This window comes from Chiloscyllium punctatum, chromosome 24 (assembly GCF_047496795.1).
Source record: "Chiloscyllium punctatum isolate Juve2018m chromosome 24, sChiPun1.3, whole genome shotgun sequence".
Classification (NCBI taxonomy): Eukaryota; Metazoa; Chordata; class Chondrichthyes; order Orectolobiformes; family Hemiscylliidae; genus Chiloscyllium; species Chiloscyllium punctatum.
The window spans coordinates 40,054,204-40,077,207 of record NC_092762.1 but is presented as its reverse complement, the minus strand read 5'-3'; the positions used below and the strand labels follow the sequence as shown (position 1 = coordinate 40,077,207).

At 42.7% G+C, this 23,004-nt stretch overlaps 1 protein-coding gene across 1 annotated transcript in view; it reads left to right on the top strand.

Moving 5' to 3' along the window:
• The window catches only part of LOC140494389 (E3 ubiquitin/ISG15 ligase TRIM25-like), a 28,407-nt gene extending 6,141 nt beyond the window's left edge, over positions 1–22,266 (top strand). The window contains exons 2-6 of the mRNA XM_072593582.1: positions 9,682–9,777; positions 14,866–15,096; positions 15,335–15,357; positions 20,157–20,284; positions 21,563–22,266. Of these exons, the coding sequence (XP_072449683.1) occupies positions 9,682–9,777; positions 14,866–15,096; positions 15,335–15,357; positions 20,157–20,284; positions 21,563–22,113 (1,029 nt within the window). The 3' untranslated portion in view covers positions 22,114–22,266. The remainder of the gene's footprint in view (positions 1–9,681; positions 9,778–14,865; positions 15,097–15,334; positions 15,358–20,156; positions 20,285–21,562) is intronic.
• Positions 22,267–23,004: the final 738 nt, after the last annotated feature.

The following is a 23,004-nucleotide window of genomic DNA, read 5'->3' as shown; positions in this document are numbered from 1 at the left end:
GTGGACCATTCAAGGACAGGCTGAGTTTCTTGTAAAGAGACCAAGAGTGGGGGCTTGCACATCTGCGTCTCTCGCCTTCATTTTCGACACAAGCAGCTGCGGAGGGACGCCAACACCCTCCGATTGTCAAGAGACCTCGCCACCGGCCTCTCATCGGGTTCCCCAAACCTGGGTGACGAGCACCGCAGGGCGGCAGAGTGATTTCTTCTTTTCAAACATTTTTCTAGGTTTTCCTGGTTACTGATTTCTTCTTTTCGGATGTTTTTCTAAGTTTTTAAGGTTACTCATTTAGCACTTTCAGGCACTTTCCCATCTTTTCCTGGTTCCCGATTTCATACTTTAAAACGCTTTCGGCATTTCCCTAAGTTTTACAGTTCACTCGTTTGGGACTCACAGACACCTTTTCTAAGCTTCCCTGCTCACTTTTTTCGCACTGTTGAGAACTTTCTAACCTTTTCCTTAACTATGCCGGTTACTGACTTCACCGCTTCAGACCCTTGTCCCCGTTATGAAAGAGACCAGTTCCCACCGTGGGAAATGCATGGAAATCGGACTGAACACGGGGGAGGGTCCGCCCTCGAGGGCGAGACCGTCGGCAGAATCGCCGGGTCAAACCCGGCTGAGCTACCCGGCTTACAAGTCTCAAAGTCGGCTTGAGCAGTCACATTCATTCCCATCCCCGTTTGGACCACTTCCCACCGTTGGGAATGCACGAAATTCGGCCTGTACACGGGGTGCCTTCCCCCCTCGAAGGCGAGACCGTCGGCAGAACCGCCGGGTCAAACCCGGCTGAGCTAACCGGCCGGGAACACTCAAAGTCGGCATCTAGTACTTGCATCAGAGGGCAGCAGGTAGATTGAAAATAATGTGGGGCTATCATACAGATTTGCTTGACACCAATCCAGATTGTGAAGGTGTCATTATTGTGGACTCGACCAAACTCCCTCAAAATATGCCAAGGAGACAGCCTCGACCCTAACTCTCTATTTGATTTAAGGGCAGTGTAAGGTGCTGTGTTCCAGATATGTTTTGATTGGTCCACTACTTGGCTTTAAGCAAAATGCACTTTATTTTTACAATTCAATTAAAATACAACCAAAACAATAAGAATTGACATAACTTTAACTCAATTGAAATACTGAATAAAATTATATATTATTTCACTACTAATCATTAACAGTTCTAATATAGCAGCATCCCATAAACACACCCCTGGCAAAGGCAAATTCAGCAAAACAGATTTTCCCTCCATGCTCGCTCCCTTCCAGTCCAGGAGAGAGGAACACCGAAAGGAAAAATCGAGCAGCAGACAGAGAGAGAGAGAAAAAAATAAGCTTGTTGCTGCAGCAGAGAGACAGCTGTATCTATCAGTTCCAAACCCCAAATGCTACTTGCAACATATATGCTGAAATGTTGCAATACCAACACCAAACCCAAAGTCTCTTTCTCAATGATGGAATATTTCTTTTGATGAATATTTAACCTTTGGAAGAAATACCCATTAAGGTATTTCTAGCATATCATCATCTTCTTGTAAGAGTACAGTACTAACACCCACATCACTTGCATCAGTAGCCATCTTGAATGGCTTTGTGTACATAGGTGTTGCTAACACTGTAGTAGTGGTCAACATGACTTTTAGGCTGTCAAATATCTTCTGACATTCCTCAGTCCACTGAAATCCATGCACCATTTCAACAGGTCAGCCAGTGGAGTAACTCCCGGCTTAAAGTTGGTATGAATTTCCAATAAAACCCACTCAATCCCAGGCATCATAATACTTCCCTATTCATCGATGTTATGGGAAATTCCCAGTAACCTCTGTTTTTGCATCCCTGTGGGACCATCTATCCATGTTCAATAGCATGGCCTAGGAATGTGAATTGGGACTTTGGAAACTCATTTTTAGCCATGTTTATCATCAAGCCCAACTCCCGAAGTCAATGGAACAATTCCAATAGATGCTCCAAATGTTCCTTCCCTGTGTGACTAAAACCTCCAGATCATCTATGCACACCTCACAATTGGGTAATCCTGAAATTGGCCTTATTAGTTGGTCTTCAAAATGTTGCTGACACATTTTTCATACCAAATGGCATGACTTTAAATTGATACACAGAGGAACCTCAATTATCCAAATATCGAATTACCCGAAGGGGATCTCAACGTCCCGATAGAAACATTACTTCAAAGAGCTGTTTTAACCCTGATCGTGTCTTTTGTTTACAGGTACAATGATTAAAAATGAACTCGGCTCATAAAACGCTGCCGAGAACAGTCCTGGACAGTCCAGGCAGCGTCTCCAAATGACTGACTTCCCGCCCTCTCTCCACCCCCCATGGGGTTGGGGGGCGGAGGGGGGCAGTGTTGGACGGGGTTGGGGCCGGGGGTGGGAGGGGCGGTGTTGGACCGGGTTGGGGAGGGCAGGGGTACGGGGTGGAGCAGACAGGGTTGGGGGCTGGCGGGGTGGGAGTGGACAGGCGGGGGGGGGGGGGCGGGGTCTCACGTTCAGTGTATTGCTGCCTAGTCTCCTGAACAGGGGGCAGACAGAAAACTCCGAGCCCCAGAAGAAATCAGTTAAAAGAATAATCAATTATCCGAATGAATCCACCCATCTTGTTCGGATAATCAATGTTCCTGTATAGTTCATTCGGTGTCCCAAAAGCCAAAATTTCCTTTGCTATCTTGAATAAAGGTACCTGCTTGCATCTTCTGAGTAAGCCCAGTTTAGAAATATAAGTTGCTTGTCCTGTCTTCTCAATACAGGTTTCTAGATGCAGAACAGGATACAACTCTGATTTTGTAACAGCATTGACTTTGTGATAGTCCACACATAACCGTTGGGTCCCATCTGGTTTTAGCACCATCACTATGGATGCACTCCATTCACTGCAACTCACTTTAATTCTGATGTCTTTGACCATGCTTTCAACTTCTTTTTGCACCTGTTCCAGTTTTTGAATTGTAACAAATAACATTTTGCTTTCCTTCCCAATCAAAATACCTTTTGACCATATTCACGGGACACATTATGAGATTTCTTTCTCTCTGGTGTCCTTATCAAATAGTTCAACTTACTCAATCTCCTTTGGGGCAGCACAGTGGTTAGCACTGTTGCCTCACAGCACTAGAGAGCTGGGTTCAATTCCCACCTCAGGCAACCGCCTGTGTGGAGTTTGCACATTCTCTGCATGGGTTTCCTCCCACAGTCCAAAAAATGTGCAGGTTAGGTGAAGTGGCTATGCTAAATTGCCCGTAGTGTTAGGTGAAGGGACAAATGTAGGGGGGGGGTTGCTCTTCAGAGAGTCGGTGTGGACTTGTTGGGCTGAAGGGCCTGTTTCCACACTGTAAGTAATCTAATCCTTTTGATTTGATAAGGTCCATAAAACCTTGCTTTTAAATGTTCCCCTACCTCTCGTGGTAATGGTAACACTTTATCCATACCAACAAAATTATGAATGTTTGATTCCTGTTTCATCACACGCGGTGCTACTTTTAGATGCAGTACAGCAAACTCACCCGCTCCATTTAATCTCTCTCCAATCTTTGACACATAGTCCAGCAATGTAGTGATTGAATTCTGACTCACCAATTTCTCCTTAATTAAATTTAGTGGTCCTTTCATTTCCTGCCCTAAAACTAATTCAAATAGGCTGAATTTAGTCACTTCATTAGGTGGATACCTAATTGCAAAAAGTACACATTGAATTCCTTTATTTCAGTCCTTTCCTCAGCATGGTCTTTAAAGTTTATTGCCACTGTTCCAATGCTCCCTGTGATTCTGGATGGTACGCAGTTGATTTAAATTGTTTTATTCCTAAGATGTCCATAATTTCCTTGAATAACTTTGATGTAAAATTTGATCCTTACTCTGACTTGTATCTCTGTGGGAACTAACTCTTCTACAATCACTTTAGCCAGGAGACTGCGTAACAAAATGGCCTCTGGAAATCAAGTAGACACATCCATTATGGTCAACAAATATTGATTCCCACTTTTTGTTTTAGGGAGGGATCCTAAGCAATCAATTAAGACTCTTATAAAAGGTTCCTGAAATGTTGGATAGGTATTAAGGGTGCTGGTTTTATCACTGCCTTAGCTTTTTCTATTACCTGATATATGACATGTCTGGCAAAATTCAGCCACATCTTTATGCAGTCCAAGCCAAAAAAAAATGTTTCTGTAGATTGGCCTGAGTTTACCTTACTCCCAAATGACATCATACCTCGTGCTACCTGCAATACCTCCTTTCTATAACTCACCAGTAATACAACTTGATAAACTTTTATCAATTTTTCATCCACCTGGATATGTCCATTTCCTCATCAAGACCTTGTTTTTAAGATAGTAACGTTCTGGGATGCAGTCAGATTCTTCTGTGTTTTGTCTTTTTGATACAGCTGCTTGATGCTTTCAAGTTTCTGTTTTAATTCAGTTAACGTCCCTGAACTAAAAATATCCACTTCACCCCCCACCTGCTCTTCCTTTTTCTCAGCCCTTTGATCAGACAGAGTTTCTGATAATTGAACTTCAACTTCCTTATATGTATTCTTTGATTTCTCCTCCTGTTCCAACCTGTGGTTTTGTGACCTTGTTACCACACAGTCAGGAAAAATCCCAGGATATACTTCCTGTAACACCTCAGTTGTTTGATTTTCCACTGGCTTTTCAACCACAGTGGACATCAGTCCCAACTGTGATCTAGCTCTATTGTTACTGAGGATAAACTGTATTTCTGGAACAAAGAATTTCTCCATTACTCCTTCCACCTCTTCACCGGGCTCTCCAACCTCACCTTATAGAACATAGAAGAATACAGCGCAGAATTCCACATACTGCAATTTTTCTAGATTAGATTACTTACAGATGGCATTTCTAGATTAGATTACTTGCAGTGTGGAAACAGGCCCTTCGGCCCAACAAGTCCACACTGCCCTGCCGAAGCGCAACCCACCCATACCCCTACATCTACCCCTTACCTAACACTACGGGCAATTTAACATGGCCAATTCACCTGACCTGCACATCTTTGGACTGTGGGAGGAAACCGGAGCACCCGGAGGAAACCCACGCAGACACGGGGAGAACGTGCAAACTCCACACAGTCAGTCGCCCGAGGTGGGAATTGAACCCAGGTCTCTGGCGCCGTGAGGCAGCAGTACTAACCACTGTGCCACCCAAGGCATTACTCCTGGCATTACTCCTTCTGAATTAAATATCTCCTCATCTTCCACCAAAGATTGACTTGCTCCTATATCCCTTAAAATCTTAATTTCTTTACCTGCTCCTCCTGGCAAACATGAGTAAACCTTATCCATGGAAGTGAATTCTTTAAAGAGATCTGGAACTTTCGTCTCAATTAACCCCTGACCAGGCTGTATATTTTTTAACTTCCACTGTGATCTCCTTTAACACTTTAACAAAACCCACTGGCTCATCCTGTTTTCTCACATCTGTCTTCCCAGCACTTTCACTTCATCATACGGCCCAGATGCCTCTTCTAATAAGTGATATAAATACCTCACTAGTTCTACCTACCAATTTTGTTTGAATCAACAATACCCACATGGCTGTTGGCCATTTCATTCGTTTAGCCACCCTCTCAAATGAAATAGAAAAAACTTCTATGTCCTTCTCGTCAAACCTAGGTGATGCTTGAACATATTTAAACAGACCCCCAATCAGGCCTTTGGCTACGATGGGTTTGCTCTTCATCACTGCCCACATTACTAATCCCATCTTTTACCTTCAACTTTGCCATTTTAAGTCAACTTTTACTTTTCATTGCCAGCTTCTGAAGTTCAAAAACTTTCTCTTTATCACTTTCCTCTGCCTTTAATCGTAATTCAAACTGTTTCATTTTTCACGTTCAAGCCATTTTAATTCTTTTCTCTTTGTTCTGCTGCAATTATCTCACTCTCTTTTGCTTTTGCCTCTCTTTGTCTTTTTTTTGTTCTGCCAGGGCTATTCATTCTTTTTCTTTTGCCTCTAGTTCAAGTTATTTCATTTACATTTAATTGTTTTGATATTTCCAATGATTCCGATTGCATTTCTGGCAGTTGTAAGTGATATGCCATCGCTGCAACTATCTCCCCTCTCCTCACGGACACACACCACCTCAACCTCAGCTTGTCTGCCAATTCCAGAAGCTTTGCCTTTACTCACCTTCTGTAAATCTCCCCAAGTGACTTTTTCCACCCAGAAAACTCTTAGTCAGTAACAGCCATTATTACACAAGGCACACCCTATTTAAACCAACCGAATGCATTACTGAAAAGAGAACACCAACACTCACGCCTTTGAGTCCAATAATCCTAAACTCAACCTGGAATTGGAGATTTTAATCCCACACCAGACCAAACCTCTTCCAAACATATCAAGGAGATAGCCTAGATCCTAACTTTTATCTTATTGAAAGGCGAGTGTAAGGTGCAGTGTTCTAGATGTGATACAATTTGTCAAACTACTGGCTTTAAGCAAAGCATACTTTATAAATATTACACTGTAATTTTAATACAAACAAAAAGAGAAGAATTTGCGTAACTTAATTCTATTGAAATACTTAATAAAATTATATGCTATTTAACTAATAATGATCAACACTTCTAATATAGCAGCATCCCATACACACACCTTTGGCAAAGGCAAATTCAGCAAAACAAATTTTCCTCACTTGTCATCTCCCTTCCAGTCTAGGAGAAAGGAACAACAAAGGAAACAATCTAGCAGCAGAGAGAGAGAGAGAGAGAGAGAGAGAGAGAGAGGGAGAGAGAGAGAGAGAGAACACAAGCTTGTTGCTGCAAGCCCATATCCCTCTAACCCCTTCCTATTCATATACCCATCCAGATGCCTTTTAAATGTTGCAATTGTACCAGCCTCCACCACTTCCTCTGGCAGCTCATTCCATACACACAACACCCTCTACATGGATCGTTGCCCCTTAGGTCCCTTTTAAATTTTCCCCCTCTCACCCTAAATCTATGCCCTCTAGTTCTGGACTCCCCTATCCCAGGGAAAGGATCTGGTCTACTTACCCTATCCATGCCCCTCATGATCTTATAAACCTCTATAAGGTCGCCGCACAGCCTCCAACGCTCCAGAGTAAACAGCCCAAACCTATTCAGCCTCTCCCTGTAGCTTTAAAACTCCAACCCTGGCAACATCTTTGTAAATGTTTTCTGAACCCTTTCAAGTTTCACAACATCCTTCCGATAGGAAGGAGACCAGAATTGCACACAATATTCCAACAAGGGCCTAATCAATGTCCTACTGGGACTCTGTTTTATTTCACTACCACTACTGTTAGTTTGACTGGAGATCCTTTAACATTCTCTATTCCCATTGCTAAATACAGGCATAATGATAGTTATCACTATTGGCAGGACAGGTTCACAGAGCAGTTAAAAAAAAGCAGACAGTATTCTGGGTTTTATTAATGCGGGAGTAGAGTACAACAGCAAGGAGGTGAGGTTGAGCTTTTTTAAGGAAATAGTTTAGACTCAGCCAGTGAATTCCACTGTGGGCACCACATATTAAGAAGGAAGCGAATGCAAAACAGTTTATGACCACGTTCCAGGGATGAGGAACTTCAGATGATAGACTGGAGAAGTTAGGACTGTTTTACTTTGAGAAGCGATGGCAGACAGTGGATCTGATTGAAGTATTTGAAATCATGAAATTCCAGATAGAGCAAATAGAAACGTTTCCCACTCATGAAAAGATTGAGATTTTCTGGAATAATAACCAGGAATGAGGGATTTGAGATACAAGGAAGGATTAGAGAAATTGGACTTATTCTCCTTGAGGCACTGATGATTAAGAGGTAGCCTTATTGAGGTGAGAGGGTAAAGAAGGACATTCTGTTTCACTAGTTACTATTTCAGTAACTGGGGGTCACAATGTCAAGAACGTTAGCAAGAAAGCTAGGAGTGAGAAGAGAAGAAACATCTTTACTCAGAGAGTTGTTAGGATTTGAAATACACTGCCTGGGAGAGTGATGGAGATGGATTCCATGGGAGGTTTTGAAAGAGAGCTGGTTACATATTTGAAAGGGATGAATGTAGAGGGCTATGGAGATAGGGCTAGAGAGTGAGACTACTGGAGTAGCCTCTTTCAGGAGCCAGTACAGACATGATAGGCCAAATGGCCTCATTCTGTTTTGCAAAATTCAATGATTCTAATTAGTAAAAGAAGTAAAAGTGACAGGAGGAGAAACTTTCTTCCTACAGCAAGCTTGGAATCCATTGCCTAAGAGTCTGGTGGAGGCAGATTCAATCAAGTTTTCAAAAGGCAAGTAGACAGTTTTCTGAAAGTCAGCAATTTGCAGGATTATGGGGAAAAGGCAGGAAATGGCACTAAGATGCTCATTGGAAGAGTCAACCAATTGCGATAAACTGAATGGCATCCTACCACATTCTGGATGTGTCTGAAGAGAAGATTCCTGAGCCTGGTGCTGGGAATGACTACCTTCAAGGCCAAGGAGAGATTGGGGAACTTTGGACTATTTTCCTTGGGAAAGAACAGAGCAGGAGGGGATTTATCGAGGGGTTCTAAATGATGAGGAGTCTGATCACAGTAGAGACGGAGAAACTGTTCCCATGGACAGATACATCAGTGCATAGATTAAGGTAAATGCAGCAATGGTTACAGGAGGGAAGATGTTCTAATGCAGTGGGTAAGCACAGTCTGGAAAATACTGCCTGAGAGTGTGACAATAGACAATAGGTGCAGGAGTAGGTCATTCTGCCCTTCGAGCCAGCACCACCATTCATTATGATCATGGCTGATCATCCTCAATCAGTATCCTGTTCCTGCCTTATCTCCATAACCCTTGATTCCACTATCCTTACGAGCTCTATCCAACTCTTTCTTGAAAGTCTCCAGAGACTGGGCCTCCACAGCCTTCTGGGGCAGAGCATTCCACACACCCACCACTCTCTGGGTGAAGAAGTTTCTCCTCAACTCTGTTCTAAATGGCCTACCCCTTTTTTTTAAAACTATGTCCTCTGGTTTGGGACTCACCCATCAGCAGAAACATGTTTCCTGCCTCCAGAGTGTCCAATCCTTTAATAATCTTATACGTCTCAATCAGATCCCCTCTCAGCCTTCTAAACTCAAGTGTATACAAGCCCAGTCACTCCAATCTTTCAGTGTAAGATAGTCCCGTCATTCCGGGAATTGACCTCGTGAACCTACGCTGCACTCCATCAATAGCCAGAATGTCTTTCCTCAAATTTGGAGACCAAAACTGCGTACAATATTTCAGGTGCGGTCTCACCAGGGCCCTGTACAGCCGCAGAAGGACCTCTTTGCTTCTATACTCAATTCCTCTTGTTATGAAGGCCAGCATGCTATTAGCTTTCTTCGCTGCCTGCTGTACCTACATGCTCATCTTCATTGACAGTGGAGTAGGAAGGGTCAACCAAGGCTCTCAAAAGGAAGGATGTGTAGGACAACAGTGGGAAAGCAGGAGGGTGACACCAACTAACATGCTCCTATGGGAAGCCAATGTGTGATCAGCCGAATGATAATAACAATACTGTGATGTGTAATGGTGACTCTGCTAACTCTTTTCCCTCAGGTTCCCTTCAAGCTGAAAGTTTCCCATTAGCTTTCAGATTTATAATTCCATCATATTGAAAATGAAGGAGTGATCGAAGTAATAAAGTGACTCTGTTACAGGCTTACTTCAATGATCAAACAGAAAGGATCAGGAGCAACATCCAATCTGTACAAGCTTCCCTTAGAGCTCTTCAGGAAGAAAAGCAAAAAGCAAAGGTAGGTGACTTCCAGTTTGTTGTATTGTAAAAAATGCACCAGCCAATTTATTCATAGGAAGCTCCTCCTGGTCCCATTATTTGTTTTTTTTTAGGCCATGTTGATGAAGGGTCATGTCAATGATTTTTTTCTCTCTCTCTTTCTCTCTTAGACATGTCACTTGCAAAGTTTGAATTATAGAGTCAGAGTCATATGGCATGAAAACAGACCCTTCCGTCCAACTAATCCCCACCAAACATATTCCCAAACTTTACTGGTCCCACTTGCCTGTGTTTGGCCCATATCCCTTCAAATCTTTCCTATTCATGTACTTATCCAAATGTCTTTTAAACGTTGTAACTTTATCTGCATCCATCACTTCCCCTGGCAGTTCATTCCACACATGAATCACACTGTGTAAAAATGTTGCCTCTTATGTCCTTTTTAAATCTTTCTCCTGTTATGTTAAAAATATGCCCCTTAGTTTTAAACTTCCCATCCTGGGGAAGAGCTAGGCAATGCATTGCTTTAACTGCTTGTTAGAGTCTGGACTTGTTGGATGGTTGATAGTCGATACTGAAAATCTCTTTCCATTCTATGGCAAGGGAGACACTGAGAGGTTGATTCGCATGGAACAAGGGGACAAGATTTCAGGAGAAGGGACCGATCATTTCAAACTGAGATGAGGAGAAATGTTGTCACTGAAAAAGTTGTGAATCTTTGGAATTCTTTCCTATGGGAAGTTGTGGTCACTCCATCATTTAAGGTTGAGATTGACAAGTCAAGAGATGTAAGACAGGAGGGGAAGTGAAACTGAAGATCATTCATGAAAGTGCTGAACAGTCTCCTCCTGCTCCAATTTCTTATCTTCTTATTTCTTGCTATTCCTCAAAGGTTAGAACAGGCAGTTGAAGAGAAGAGTGTGAGCCTCAGTTATGCAGGGGAGAGCTACCAAGCAGGATATGAAACAGGAGGACACTGGCCTTACCCAACAAGTGCAGTGGACTTGATATCTGAGAGGATAAAGAGAAACATTGCGTGGTGGGTCACTGCTGACCCACGTCATCACAGAGCAGAGGACTGTCCAAAAGCTGGGGGAGGATGAACAGGAATGGAAGAGATTCAATAAATAGCAGACCGTCTGTCATTTTCATGAGAATCATAGAATCCCTACTGCCATTCAGCCCATCAAGTCCACACTGTCCCTCCAAAGAGCATCCCACCCAGTCCACCCCTACCTTATCCCTGTAATTCTGCATTTCCCATGGCCAATCAACCCAGCTTGCACATCTTTGGACTGTAGGAGAAAACTGGTGCGCCCAGAGCAAACCTATGCCAACACAGTGACTCAGTATGCTTGGCACTGCTGCCTCATACTGCAAGGGACCCGGGTTCGATTCCAGACTGTCTGTATGGAGTTTGCACGTTCACCCTGTGTCTGTGTGGGTTTCCTCCGGGTGCTCCAGTTTCCTCTTACAATCCAAAGATGTGCAGATTAGGTGAACTGGCCATGCTAAATTGCCCATGGTGATCAGGGATGTGTAGGTTAGGTGCATTAGTCAGGGTAAATGTAGAGTAATAGGGGAATGGGTCTGAGTGGGATACTCTTTGGAGAGACAGTGTGGACATGTTGGGACAAATGGCCTGTTTCCACACTGTAGGGGATTTGATGAACACGAGGAAAACATGGAAACTCCACACAGTTACCTGAAGGCGGTATCAAGCCCGGGTCTCTGGCTGAGTGAGGCAGCACTGAGTCACTGTGCCACCCCTAAATTCAAGGGCAACTTTAAAAACATTTCAACAAATACAAAATAAAACTACTCTTCTTGGAACAAAGAAAGCTCAGATGAGATTTGATAGATGCGTTTAAAATTATGAAAGAATTGGATAGCATGAATAAGGATCAACCATTTCTACTGGCTAAAGAGCTGATAAGCAGATGGCACATATTTAAAGAGCTTAGCAAGAGAAATGTTTATCCACAGAGTGGGGAAGATCTGATTGGCAGTCTTTCATAGGTGGAAAAAGCTCCAAAGGTAGCCTTTGAAGGGTATTGGAAAACTACTTAAAGAGAAAAAGACTGCAGAGGGGAGAAAAACAAACTGGGAAATAGAATGCTCTTTGAGAGAAGCTGAATGGTCTCTTTCTGTGCCACACTGCTCAATGATTAGCTTCTGTCTTAATCCAGTTTGTTCTGTATAAATATTTATGCAAATCACCTCTCAGTATCATTCAAAACATTTTATTCCAGTACTGAGGTTAAATATGGAAGTTTCAGTCTTCGGAATCAAAACAGCTCAGGAGGAAGTTAATCTGACTCATCAAGCCATGCTGACTATCTGATGAGTCGCATTCTCTTGTCATCCTGCAATCCCTGAAATGCTCATCCAGTTTCTTTGAGAAAACACACTTACCCGATATGTTTCTTGTTACTGGCTAGAATTCCTAACCTCGTGGACAAAACTTGAATAACCTTTATCATTTTTAGTCTTTTGTTTACCATCTTTGCTCATCCAACATTCATTTTGAACAATAAGTATAGCAATATAAATAATCTGTTAAGTTTGAGTAATGAACCCCATCCAGTTGGAACAGAATGAAGCAGCATTCTACACTGCAGTTTGGAAGATTGGTGGTGATTAGAATAGAATCCCTACAGTGTGGAAACAGGCCCTTCAGCCTAACAAGTCCGTACCAACCCTCCAAAGAGTAACCCACCCAGACCCATTCCCTTACCCTGTATTTACCCCTGACTAATGCACCTAGCCTACACATCCCTGAACACTATGGGCAATTTAGCAAAGTCAATTCACCTAACCTGCACATTTTTGGATTGTGGGAGCAAACCGGAGCACCCGGAGGAAACCCACGCAGACACGGGGAGAATGTGCAACCTCTACACAGGCAGTCACCCGAGGCTGGAATTGAACCCAGTTCCCTGGTGCTGTGAGGCAGCAGTGCTAACCACTGAGCCAACATGCCACCCCAAATGATGATTGCTTTGTCTTGGTAGGAGTTGGCAAGGGCTGATCCTCAGTCCTTGCTCAATTGGATATATTTACACTTACAAACTAATACCAACTAAATTCTGGACGAAGGGCTTATGCTTGAAACATCAACTCTCCTGCTCCTCAAATGTTGCTTGACTGGCTGTGCTTTTCCAGCACCACACTCTTTGACTCTAATCAAATTCAAATTTATATTAAAATATAAAATACATTTTGATAATTTTGCTTTCCAGAATGTGTGCAAACTAAATACCTAAAATTCCATGTTAGTGTCAGTTCTACTCACATAGTACCATCCACAAGAGCTTTTGCCTACCTGAGGACAGAATAAGAAATGAGGCTGCAAAGGATTTTGGAAAAGGAGGAGGTCAATACGTGATCTATATTGGGGTCAGTGAGATAGGCAACAATCGGGAGGAAATCATACAGTGGGATTATCAGCTGGTAGGGATTCACTTACAAAGACACAACCTTTGGTGGCTCAGAATTATTCCTGAGTGATATTCTCAATGACATTGGCACAGATCCGGAAGGGAAATAGGAAAGGGTGATCGGGTCAGTGAGAAGGTGTCATCCATCAGGGACAGGAAGGTTTACACCAGGTAGATGAAGTTCTGTTTGGACAACATGTACAGCATTGTATATAGTTCTGGAAACCACACCTTAGATAGGATATCCTGAGCTAGGAGAGAGTACAGGGAGGAGAAAGTGAGGACTGCAGATGCTGGAGATCAGAGCTGAAAAATGTGTTGCTGGAAAAGTGCAGCAGGTCAGGCAGCATCAAAGGAGCAGGAGAATCGACGTTTCGGGCATGAGCCTGAAGAAGGGCTCATGCCCGAAACGTCAATTCCCCATGCTCCTTGGATGCTGCCTGACCTGCTGCGCTTTTCCAGCAACATATTATCAGCATAGGAGAGAGTACAGCATTGTGTAATCAGCAGATCCAAGGTGCAGGAGGAGGAGGGGTGTTATGTAAAACTAGACTTGTATTACCATTATTAACACAAGTGCTTTGGTTGAGGTGTTGGGGAGTGTGTTTCCACTAATCAGGAATCCGGGAGAAGGGGATTAAATCAGAGCCAGAATATTCAGAGGAGAATCTGGGAAAAGCTTCCTCAAGGCAAGTGAGGAATGCTTTCCCACAAAGACCAGTAGATGCTGGTCCAGTAAACAATCTAGAGACAGATAAAACAGAGTTAAGGTATAACCATGATCAGATTCCGTGGCAGAATAGCCCACAGGGATTAGTGCTTTTGCCCAAAACGTTAATTTTCCTGCTCCTCGATGCTGCCTGACCTGCTGTGCTTTTCCAGCACCACTCAAATCTAGACACGGGGATTAATGCTCTCCTCCTGATCCTAGCTTCCCCCATAAGAGGAAACCTTCTAATTCTAACTTCTTTGGAAATCCTAAAACCCTCTGTAGCATTTTCCCACACACCCACTCCTGCTCCCTTGTGATATTTGTTGGCTGTACCATAACGTAGTTCTGGGTAGGGCTGTGTGCCTCTTTATTTGAGGAAGAATGTTCTAGCAATGCAGGGAGTGCAGCAAAGATTTACCAGAATGATTCCTGGGATGGCAGGATTGACATCCGAAGAGAAACTGAATTGGTTAGGACTATATTCGCTGGAGTTTAGAATAATGAGGAGGGATCTCATAGAAACCTATTAAATTCCAACAGGACAAGGTAGGGTAAACCCAGGAAAGATGTTCCCGAAGTCTGGGAAGTCCAGAACCAGTAAGTCACAGTGTAAGGATATGAGGTTGGCCATTTTATGAGAAATTGATATGAGGAGAAATTTCTTCATCCAAAGAGTGGTGAGCCTGTAGAATACTCTGCCACAGAAAATGGTTGAGAAGGAGTCAAATACAGTTCTTCAGGCTAAAAAGATCTAAGGTTATCCATTAACCCTCAATGGAATCATCCCTTAATCTTCTTTCCTCCAGACATAATTAAATTCTAGAGAGGGGGCTTGAACCAATGACCACTCAGAGGTATGAGTACAAACACAACTGCCACTTCAGGATCAGAATGAGAAATTCTAACCAAATCTGCCATGCTTTGTTTACAATTTCACACATTTCTTCTTCCAAAGGACGAAATAAAAGAAAAGAAAATGAAAATAATGGAGAAGAGTGATGCACTGAGAGAGAGGATTGAAAGGGATGAAAGAGAGATGTTTGAATATTTGGACAGAGAGGAGAAACGGGTAATTGTGGAGATTGATGCTCAGATCAGAGAACTCAGTGAGAGAGAGAGTAACACTCGGGAATACCTCAGCAAATTGAATTACATCTCAAAGGAAAAGGGAACCATCTTCATACAGGTAACAATTTCTGCTTCTGATGTGGGAAACTAATGATTGTCTTTCTGAAGATTGACAGATCAGCCATTTAGAGCTTGTTCCTTTAAACTTTAACCCCCGGTTTATATCTCTGTTTGCAGCCTGTATTTTTAATCCTGCAATTAAGTGTGATCCCAATAAAAATGCAAGTAATGTACTAATGCTGTTCTTTGTTGGCACAAACATGTTAATACTGCTCTCCACTTCTATATCTTTGCAGATGTTTAATTCGAAAGCTGACAAGTAAGTCACACATTACCTTTCGTAACAGAAAATTGAACGAATTAGAGATAATGCCAAAAAGCATGCACTCAACAGAATCTGATTTCCAGCATCTGCAGTCATTGTTTTTACCTTGTTGATTTTAACCCTACTGCGAATCCTCTTGCAAGGATGCCTGCCTTGAAGAAGTTTTCCTCTTCTCTCTACAAGACTCTATGCTACTCTCTCCCCACCCCCACCCTCCTCTAGCTTATCTCTCCACGCTTCAGGCTCACTGCCTTTATTCCTGATGAAGGGCTTTTGCCCGAACGTCGATTTTGCTGCTCCTCAGATGCTGCCTGAACTGCTGTGCTCTTCCACTAATCCAGAATCTGGTTTCCAGCATCTGCAGTCATTGTTTTTACCTACATTCTCTTTATCCCAATAGTACCTCTGGGCAGTTCCATTTCCATACTTGCTCAAACACGGCTGTTATGTAGAACCCTTACTTAAAGGATTTGATCCAGTGTTAAGCAGGTAAGGATCAGGTAAAGAAGTGTAGAGAGAAACCCAGAATTTGATATAAGGATGTCCAAGCAAGATTTTGGATCAATGCAGAGACTGACTGAACTGAGAATGGAGAGGTTCACTGCATGAAATGTGACATTATCATTTTCAGACTGAGTTGAGATTTGAGTTTTAAGTCCAGCACAGTTGCTTCAGTAAATTTCACCTCATGTTGTATTTATGCAAGTCATTGCCTTGGGCCAATAGTTGAGCATTGGGTACAGTTCTGGACTAGCCCATTAAAAAAGATACGGAAGCCAGGAAGTATGTACAATTGAGGCTTACTTGGATGGGATCAGGAATGAGAATCTACAGATATGGCTGCAACAAAAATGTTATGAAGAGGATCAAATAGAGGGATTCAAAATGACTGAAGATTTTACCAAAGAGGGAAAGCATTAACTGAGGATTATTACAAGTAGAATAGGAAAAGTTGGAGGATTTATTTTCTATTGAAATGAAAGGCTGATAGATATAGGGAAATCTGGATGACTAAGGAAATTGAGGTTAAGAAAAAGAAGGAAGCATATGTCAGGTATAGACAGGATAGATCAACTAAATCCTTAGAAGAGTATAAAGGCAGTAGGAGTATACTTAAGAGGGAAATCAGGAGGACAAAAAGGGGACATGAGATAGCTTTGGCAAATAGAGTTAAGGAGAATCCAAAGGGTTTTTACAAATACATTAAGGACAAAAGGGTAACTAGGGAGAGAATAGGGCCCCTCAAAGATCAGCAAGGCGGCCTTTGTATGGAGCCGCAGGAGGTGGGGGAGATATTAAATGAGTATTTTGCATCAGTATTCACTGTGGAAAAGGACACAGAAGATAAAGACTGTGGGGAAATAGAAGGTGACATCTTGAAAAAGTCCATATTACAGAGGAGGAAGTGCCGGAAGTCTTCAAACGCATAGAAGTGGATAACTCCCCAGGACCTGATCAGGTGTACCCTAGAACTCTTGTGTGAAGCTAGGGAAGTGATTGCTGGGCCCCTTGCTGAGATATTTGTATCATTGGTAGTCACAGGTGAGGTGCTGGAAGACTGGAGGTTGGCTAACGTGGTGCCACTATTTAAGAAAGGTAGTAAGGACAAAATAGGGAACTATAGACCAGTGAGCCTGACGTTGGTGGTAGGCAAGTTGTTGGAGGGAATCCTGAGGGACAGGGTGTACAAATATTTGGAAAGGCAAGGACTGATTCGGGATAGTCAACATGGCTTTGTGCGTGGGAAGTCATGTCTCACAAATTTGATTGAGTTTTTTGAAGAAGTAACAAAGAGGATTGATGAGGGCAGAGCGGTGGACATGATCTATATGGACTTCAGTAAGGCATTTGACAAGGTTCCCCATGGGAGACTGGTTAGCAAGATTAGATCTCATGGAATACAGGAAGAACTAGCCACTTCGATACAGAACTGGCTCAAAGGTAGAAGACAGAGGGTGATGGTGGAGGGTTGTTTTTCAGACTGGAACCCTCTGATCAGTGGAGTGCCACAAGGATCGGTGCTGGGTCCACTACTTTTCATCATTTATATAAATGATTTGGATGTGAACGTAGGATGTATAGTTAGTAAATTTACAGATGACACCAAGATTGGAAATGTAGTGGACAGTGAAGGTTACCTCAGATTTCAATGTGATCTTGATCAGATGGGCCGAGAAGTGGCAGATGGAGTTTGGACAAATGCGAACTGCTGCATTTTGGATAAACAAATCTTAGCAGGACTTATACACTTAGGGAATGTTGCTGAACAAAGAGACCTCAGAGTGCATGTTCATAGCTCTTTGAAAATGGAGTCGCAGGTAGATAGGATAATGAAGACGACGTTTGGTATGCTTTCCTTTATTGGTCAGAGTATTGAGTACAGGAGTTGGAAGGTCATGTTGGGGCTGTACAGGATATTGGTTAGGCCAGTGTTGGAATATTGCATGTAATTCTGGTCTCCTTCCTATCAAAAAGATGTTGTGAAACTTGAAAGGGTTCAGAAAAGATTTACAAGGATGTTGCCAGGGTTGGAGGACTTGAGCTATAGGGAGAGGCTGAACAAGCTGGGGCTGTTTTCCCTGGAGCATTGGAGGCTGAGGGGTGACCTTATAGAGGTTCACAAAACTATGAGGGGTATGGATAGGATAAATAGACAAAGTCTTTTCCCTGGGGTGGGAGAGTTCAGAACATAGATTTAGGGTGAGAAGGTAAAGATATAAAAGAGACCTAAGGGGCAACCTTTTCACGCAGAGGGTGATACATGTATGGAATGAGATCCCTGAGGAAGTGGTGGAGGCTGGTACAATTGCAACATTTAAAAGGCATTTGGATGGGTATATGAATAGGAAGGGTTTGGAGGGATATGGGCCAGATGCTGGCAGGTAGGACTAGATTGGGTTGGGATATCTGGCCGGCATGGACGAGTTGGACCGAAGGGTCTGTTTCCGTGCTGCACATCTCTATGACTCTAAAAGTTTCTTAAGCAAAGAACGTTGCACCATAGTGGCTCATCAGAAAAATACATCATTTTAAAAATATTTGGTTAATTATTTGATGAACAAGAACATAAAGTAATGTGGGAGGATGGTAGGGCATCAAATTGAAATAAATAATTGAGGACGATGACAGGTTCTATAACTGGACTGCGTTGATTTAGTTGATAACAAATAAAGAGTTGTAGAGTCATACAGCACAGAAACAGACTCTTCAGTCCAACCCAACCATGCCAGACATCCCAATCTGACCTAGTTCCATTTGCCAATGTTTGGCCCATATCCTTTGAAACCCTTCCTATTCTTTTACCCATCCCAATGCCTTTTAAGTGTTGCAATTGCACCAGCCTCCACTGCTTCCTCTAGTAGCTTGTCCCAGACATGCACTACCCTCTGCATGAAGAAATTACCCTCAGGTCCTTTTTAAATTTTTACCCTCTCACCTTAAACCTTTGCCATCTAGTTTTGGACTCCCTCACTCTTGGAAAAACACCTTGGCAATTCACTCTAGCTATGCCCCTCATGATTTTACAAACCTCTATAAGGTCACCCCTTAGTCTGTAACATTCCAGGTAAAAAAGTATGTATTTCAATAAAACATTTTATGTTTTCAAAGTGCTTCACACCAATACATGTTTGAAATATGTCAGAGAAACATAGAATAACAAGGCATCCGGTCTTCACACAGCAAGATCCCATGGTCTATAAATGAGGAAAGTGACCAGTTAATAAAAGCAGTTAATATCCAGAAGGTCAGGCAGCTCCTGTGGAGGGAAGCAGGATTTATGTTGAAGCATCGTAAACAAGTGATCAGTTCATTTAGTTCAGTGAAGCAAGATCAACAGTGTATGGGCATTTGAGGAGAATTACCCTACTCCTTAAGTAAGGCTGTAGAATCTTTTCTGTTCATCTTCAGGTGATAAAGGTGGCTTTGCTGGTGACCTCCACCAACCACACAATGATATTTATATTGGTTCCTGAGGCAGAATTTTGAATGAGACGTAGGTCACATAGTCCTGCAGATTTGGATGAATTTTTACGACAGGGTTTTGGGGAGGGGAGGTCAGGAGGTGAGTTACTCAATGCAGGGTTCTGAGTCTCTGACCCATGCCCCAGCGCAAGTCTATGCTAGCACAACCTACAGCCTTCTCTCAGTGAGAACAGCCTTACCTCAGAGGCACAAGAGTCATTCCAGAGACCAGAGCACAACATCTGAGCAAACTTCTACTGCCCTCAGGGGAGTGATCTGCTGAGCTGGGGATGATCGGCTGACCTTTGGGTGATCGGTTGATCTTGGGGTGATCTGCTGGCTGGGGGTGATCTACCTCTCAGATGAAATGTTAAACAGTGCTCTGCCAATCCTTACCTGATGGTATATTTGGTATCCTATATGGTGTTTTGAAGAACAGCAGAGATTTCTCCCTCAATCTTTGGCCAATATACAACCCCGGCACCATCACCACTAGATCAGGTGATGTGTTATTGTTACTGATCAATGAGGAGTACTTTTCCATCTGACAGCAGTGATAATATTTCAAAAGAACTTAATTAGTTGTAAAGAACAGTATGTCCTGAGGTTGTAAAAGGGTTGTAAAAATGCAAGGTTTTTATTGCTTGTACTTTGAGGGACACTTTGCAAGGAAGATATTGCAGGATATTGAAAAGAAGCCTGCATTCCAAATTGAAGGACCATGACAAAAAAGTCACAATGAAACACTTTTTGCTTCCTGACTCTGAAAGACTAATCTCTGTTGTCTTTTGCAAAGCTCACAGCTTTTAAATGTACTTATGATTTATCAGATTGCCAAGTTTATCAAAGCCATTTCCAATGCTCCCCGCTCCGAGCTTAGATACAGCAAAACTGCAGGCGTTGGCACAGTGGTTGGAGGAACGAGTGGAGAGGAACAGGGATGTCACAATCTTACTGTGTAAGTAATGAAGCAACTGGGTTTTCAATCCATCAGGCTTAATGTCAGTAGCTGCAACTATCCATTCCTCACACAATTTTGTAAACTTCTATCCAGGTCACCCTTCATTACTTGATGTCCAAGTGAAAACAAACCAAATTTCTCCAATTTCTCTTTAAAGCTAATAACCTCCATACTAGGCAACATGTTGATAAACTATTTCTGTACCCTCTCCGAAGCCTCCACATCCTTCTGGTCGTGTGGCACCAAAACAAATGTGGTCTAACTAAAGCTCTATAAACCTGCAACATGACTTGCCAATTTTTATGCTCTTTGCCCTGACGGATGAAGGCTACATGACTGTATTTTACCAAATGCGAGTAAATCCTATCTCTAAGAACCTTTTCCAATAATGTCTGTACCACAGACATGAGGCTCACCGGCCTGTAATTTTCCAGGTTATCCCTTCTTAAACAAAGAAACAACATTGGCTATTCTCCAGTTCTCTGGGATCTCTCCCGTGACTACAGGACACAAAGATTTTGTACAAAGCCTCAACAATTTCCTCACCAGTCTCCCTCAGCATTCTGGGATAGATCCCATCAGGCCATGGGGACTTGACTGCTTTAATGCTTATCAAAACAACCAACACCTCTTTTTCTTTAATATATTGATATGCCCTAGAATATTAATATACCCCTCCTGAGACTCACCATTCACCATGTCCTTCTCTTTTGTGAATACCAATGCAAAGTCTTCATTAAGGACCTAACCCACTGTTGCTGTCTCCAGCATAAATTCCTTCTTTTGTCCTTGAGTGGACCTACCCTCTTGCTCCTTACACCTGTATAAAACACCTTGGGATTTTTCTTAATTCTGTTTGCCAAAGACAATTCATGGCCCTTTTCTGCATTCCTAATTCCTTGTTCGAGTTCTTTCCTACTTCCTTTATATTTGAGGGCCTTGTCTGTCTTCAGTTTTCTTAAACCTTACTCCTTTTCTCTTTTTTGTCGAAGCTCTCAATTTCTCTTGTCATCCAAGGTTCCTGAATCTTGCTTGTCTTATCTTTCATTTTCATGGAAACATGCATGGCACAAACAGGTGTGGTATAGCATGTCAGCACGCACACTGACAAAGAACAAATCAGTGACACACTGCATGGTTAGGGTTTGAAATACACTCCCCTTCCCTCACCAACTTACACTCTGAGCCCCAACAGTGCCTCAGAGCTTGTGCCCTTCAGCAGCTCTCCACAGCCAGGGCTGAGAATTTCCTCTGATTCTCTGCTTTTATTCACAGACGGCCAAACTCCGCTTCTGGATCGACTCACGGCCCACCCTCAGCTGGTTGTGTCCAACAGTAAGAGGAATGTGACACTCACTCGACAGAAACCAAAATGTGCTGAGAGCCCAGGACGATTCGACTGTTTCCCGCAGGTCATGTGTGCTGAAGGTGTGAACCGTGGCCTCTCTTACTGGGAGGTGGAGGTTCCCGGGGCATGTTGGAGGGTTGGCGTGTGTTACAGGAGTCTGAAACGGAAGGGCCCAGGGTCTGAGTGTTCACTGGGAATGAACAATAAGTCATGGAGTGTGTGCTCCCTGCTGGGCTCCTGCACTGCACTGCATAATGGGAACAAAACAAAACTGTCTACTGGAAACCCAGCCAGAATTGGAGTGCTGGTGGAATTTGAAGCTGGAATCATTTCGTTTTACAGCGTGTCTGAGAAGAAGCTATTCCTGTTGTATTCTTTCCAGAAGCAAACCTTCACTGAAGCCCTTTACCCAGCTTTGACGGTGAATGGCTGTGATGAGTGCATCACTATGTGTGACTTGAGTTTCCCATTTTCTTGACTTCTGATTTTATTATTGTTTTTGAGCGATTTGAGAAAAGAGTTTTACCCTTTTGCTCTATTGATGGAACCAAGTTACATTTTAATGCTGACATTTCCTGTTTGAGAAAGGCCATAGTTTAATCATTTAAAAAGCTAAATTCTAAGGATATGCTTCTAGGTTGTTAGAAAATGAGTTTCTTAAAGGTTTTCCTGACATTTTACATACGTAAAGATTATTTTAAAAAATTATGTCTATATAAGACTCCTTGTCTACACAATCTTGCTTCTTGATGTCACATTTAGTCAACTGTTAATCGTAAGGAATTTCTTGATCCACATTATGGAAAATGCCTATGTAAACACATCACACTGTAATTGCACTGTCTTACCAGAGGTGGTGCTTCAACTTACCTTGCAGAAATTCCACGTTGTCTTCTTGGGGCCAGTAGTCCCTTTGAAATCTCTCACTGGTTTCAGATTCTGCAACAACCTAGATTTCCCTAAGGTGTTTTATTTTAACACAAGTTCACACACTAGAATAATAAGTGAAGCCCACTGACTTCATCCCCACAATAGAAACCCAGTCTGAAACAGAGCAGTTTCCACCTTTGCTATCTCTGATCCATCCTCAGATTGTCTGGGCAGGACAAGTTCAGCAACTTAGAGGTCCTGTTGAACTCAAATTTTACATCGAGGATTCATACCTTGCTCCCAGAGCATTTTCCTGTGCCTCTGGGTTACTTGTCCAGTAACATTACCACAAAACCAATAGCCTGTCCACTGTAGTGTGTGGCACAGAACGAGAAATGTCTTGCCTTCAGCAGCCATGGAAGAGGAAGTCAAGTTATCTTTATTTGTTATCTGACAATTTTGAGTAAACAGTCCTTTATTAGTGAGAATCCAGAGTACT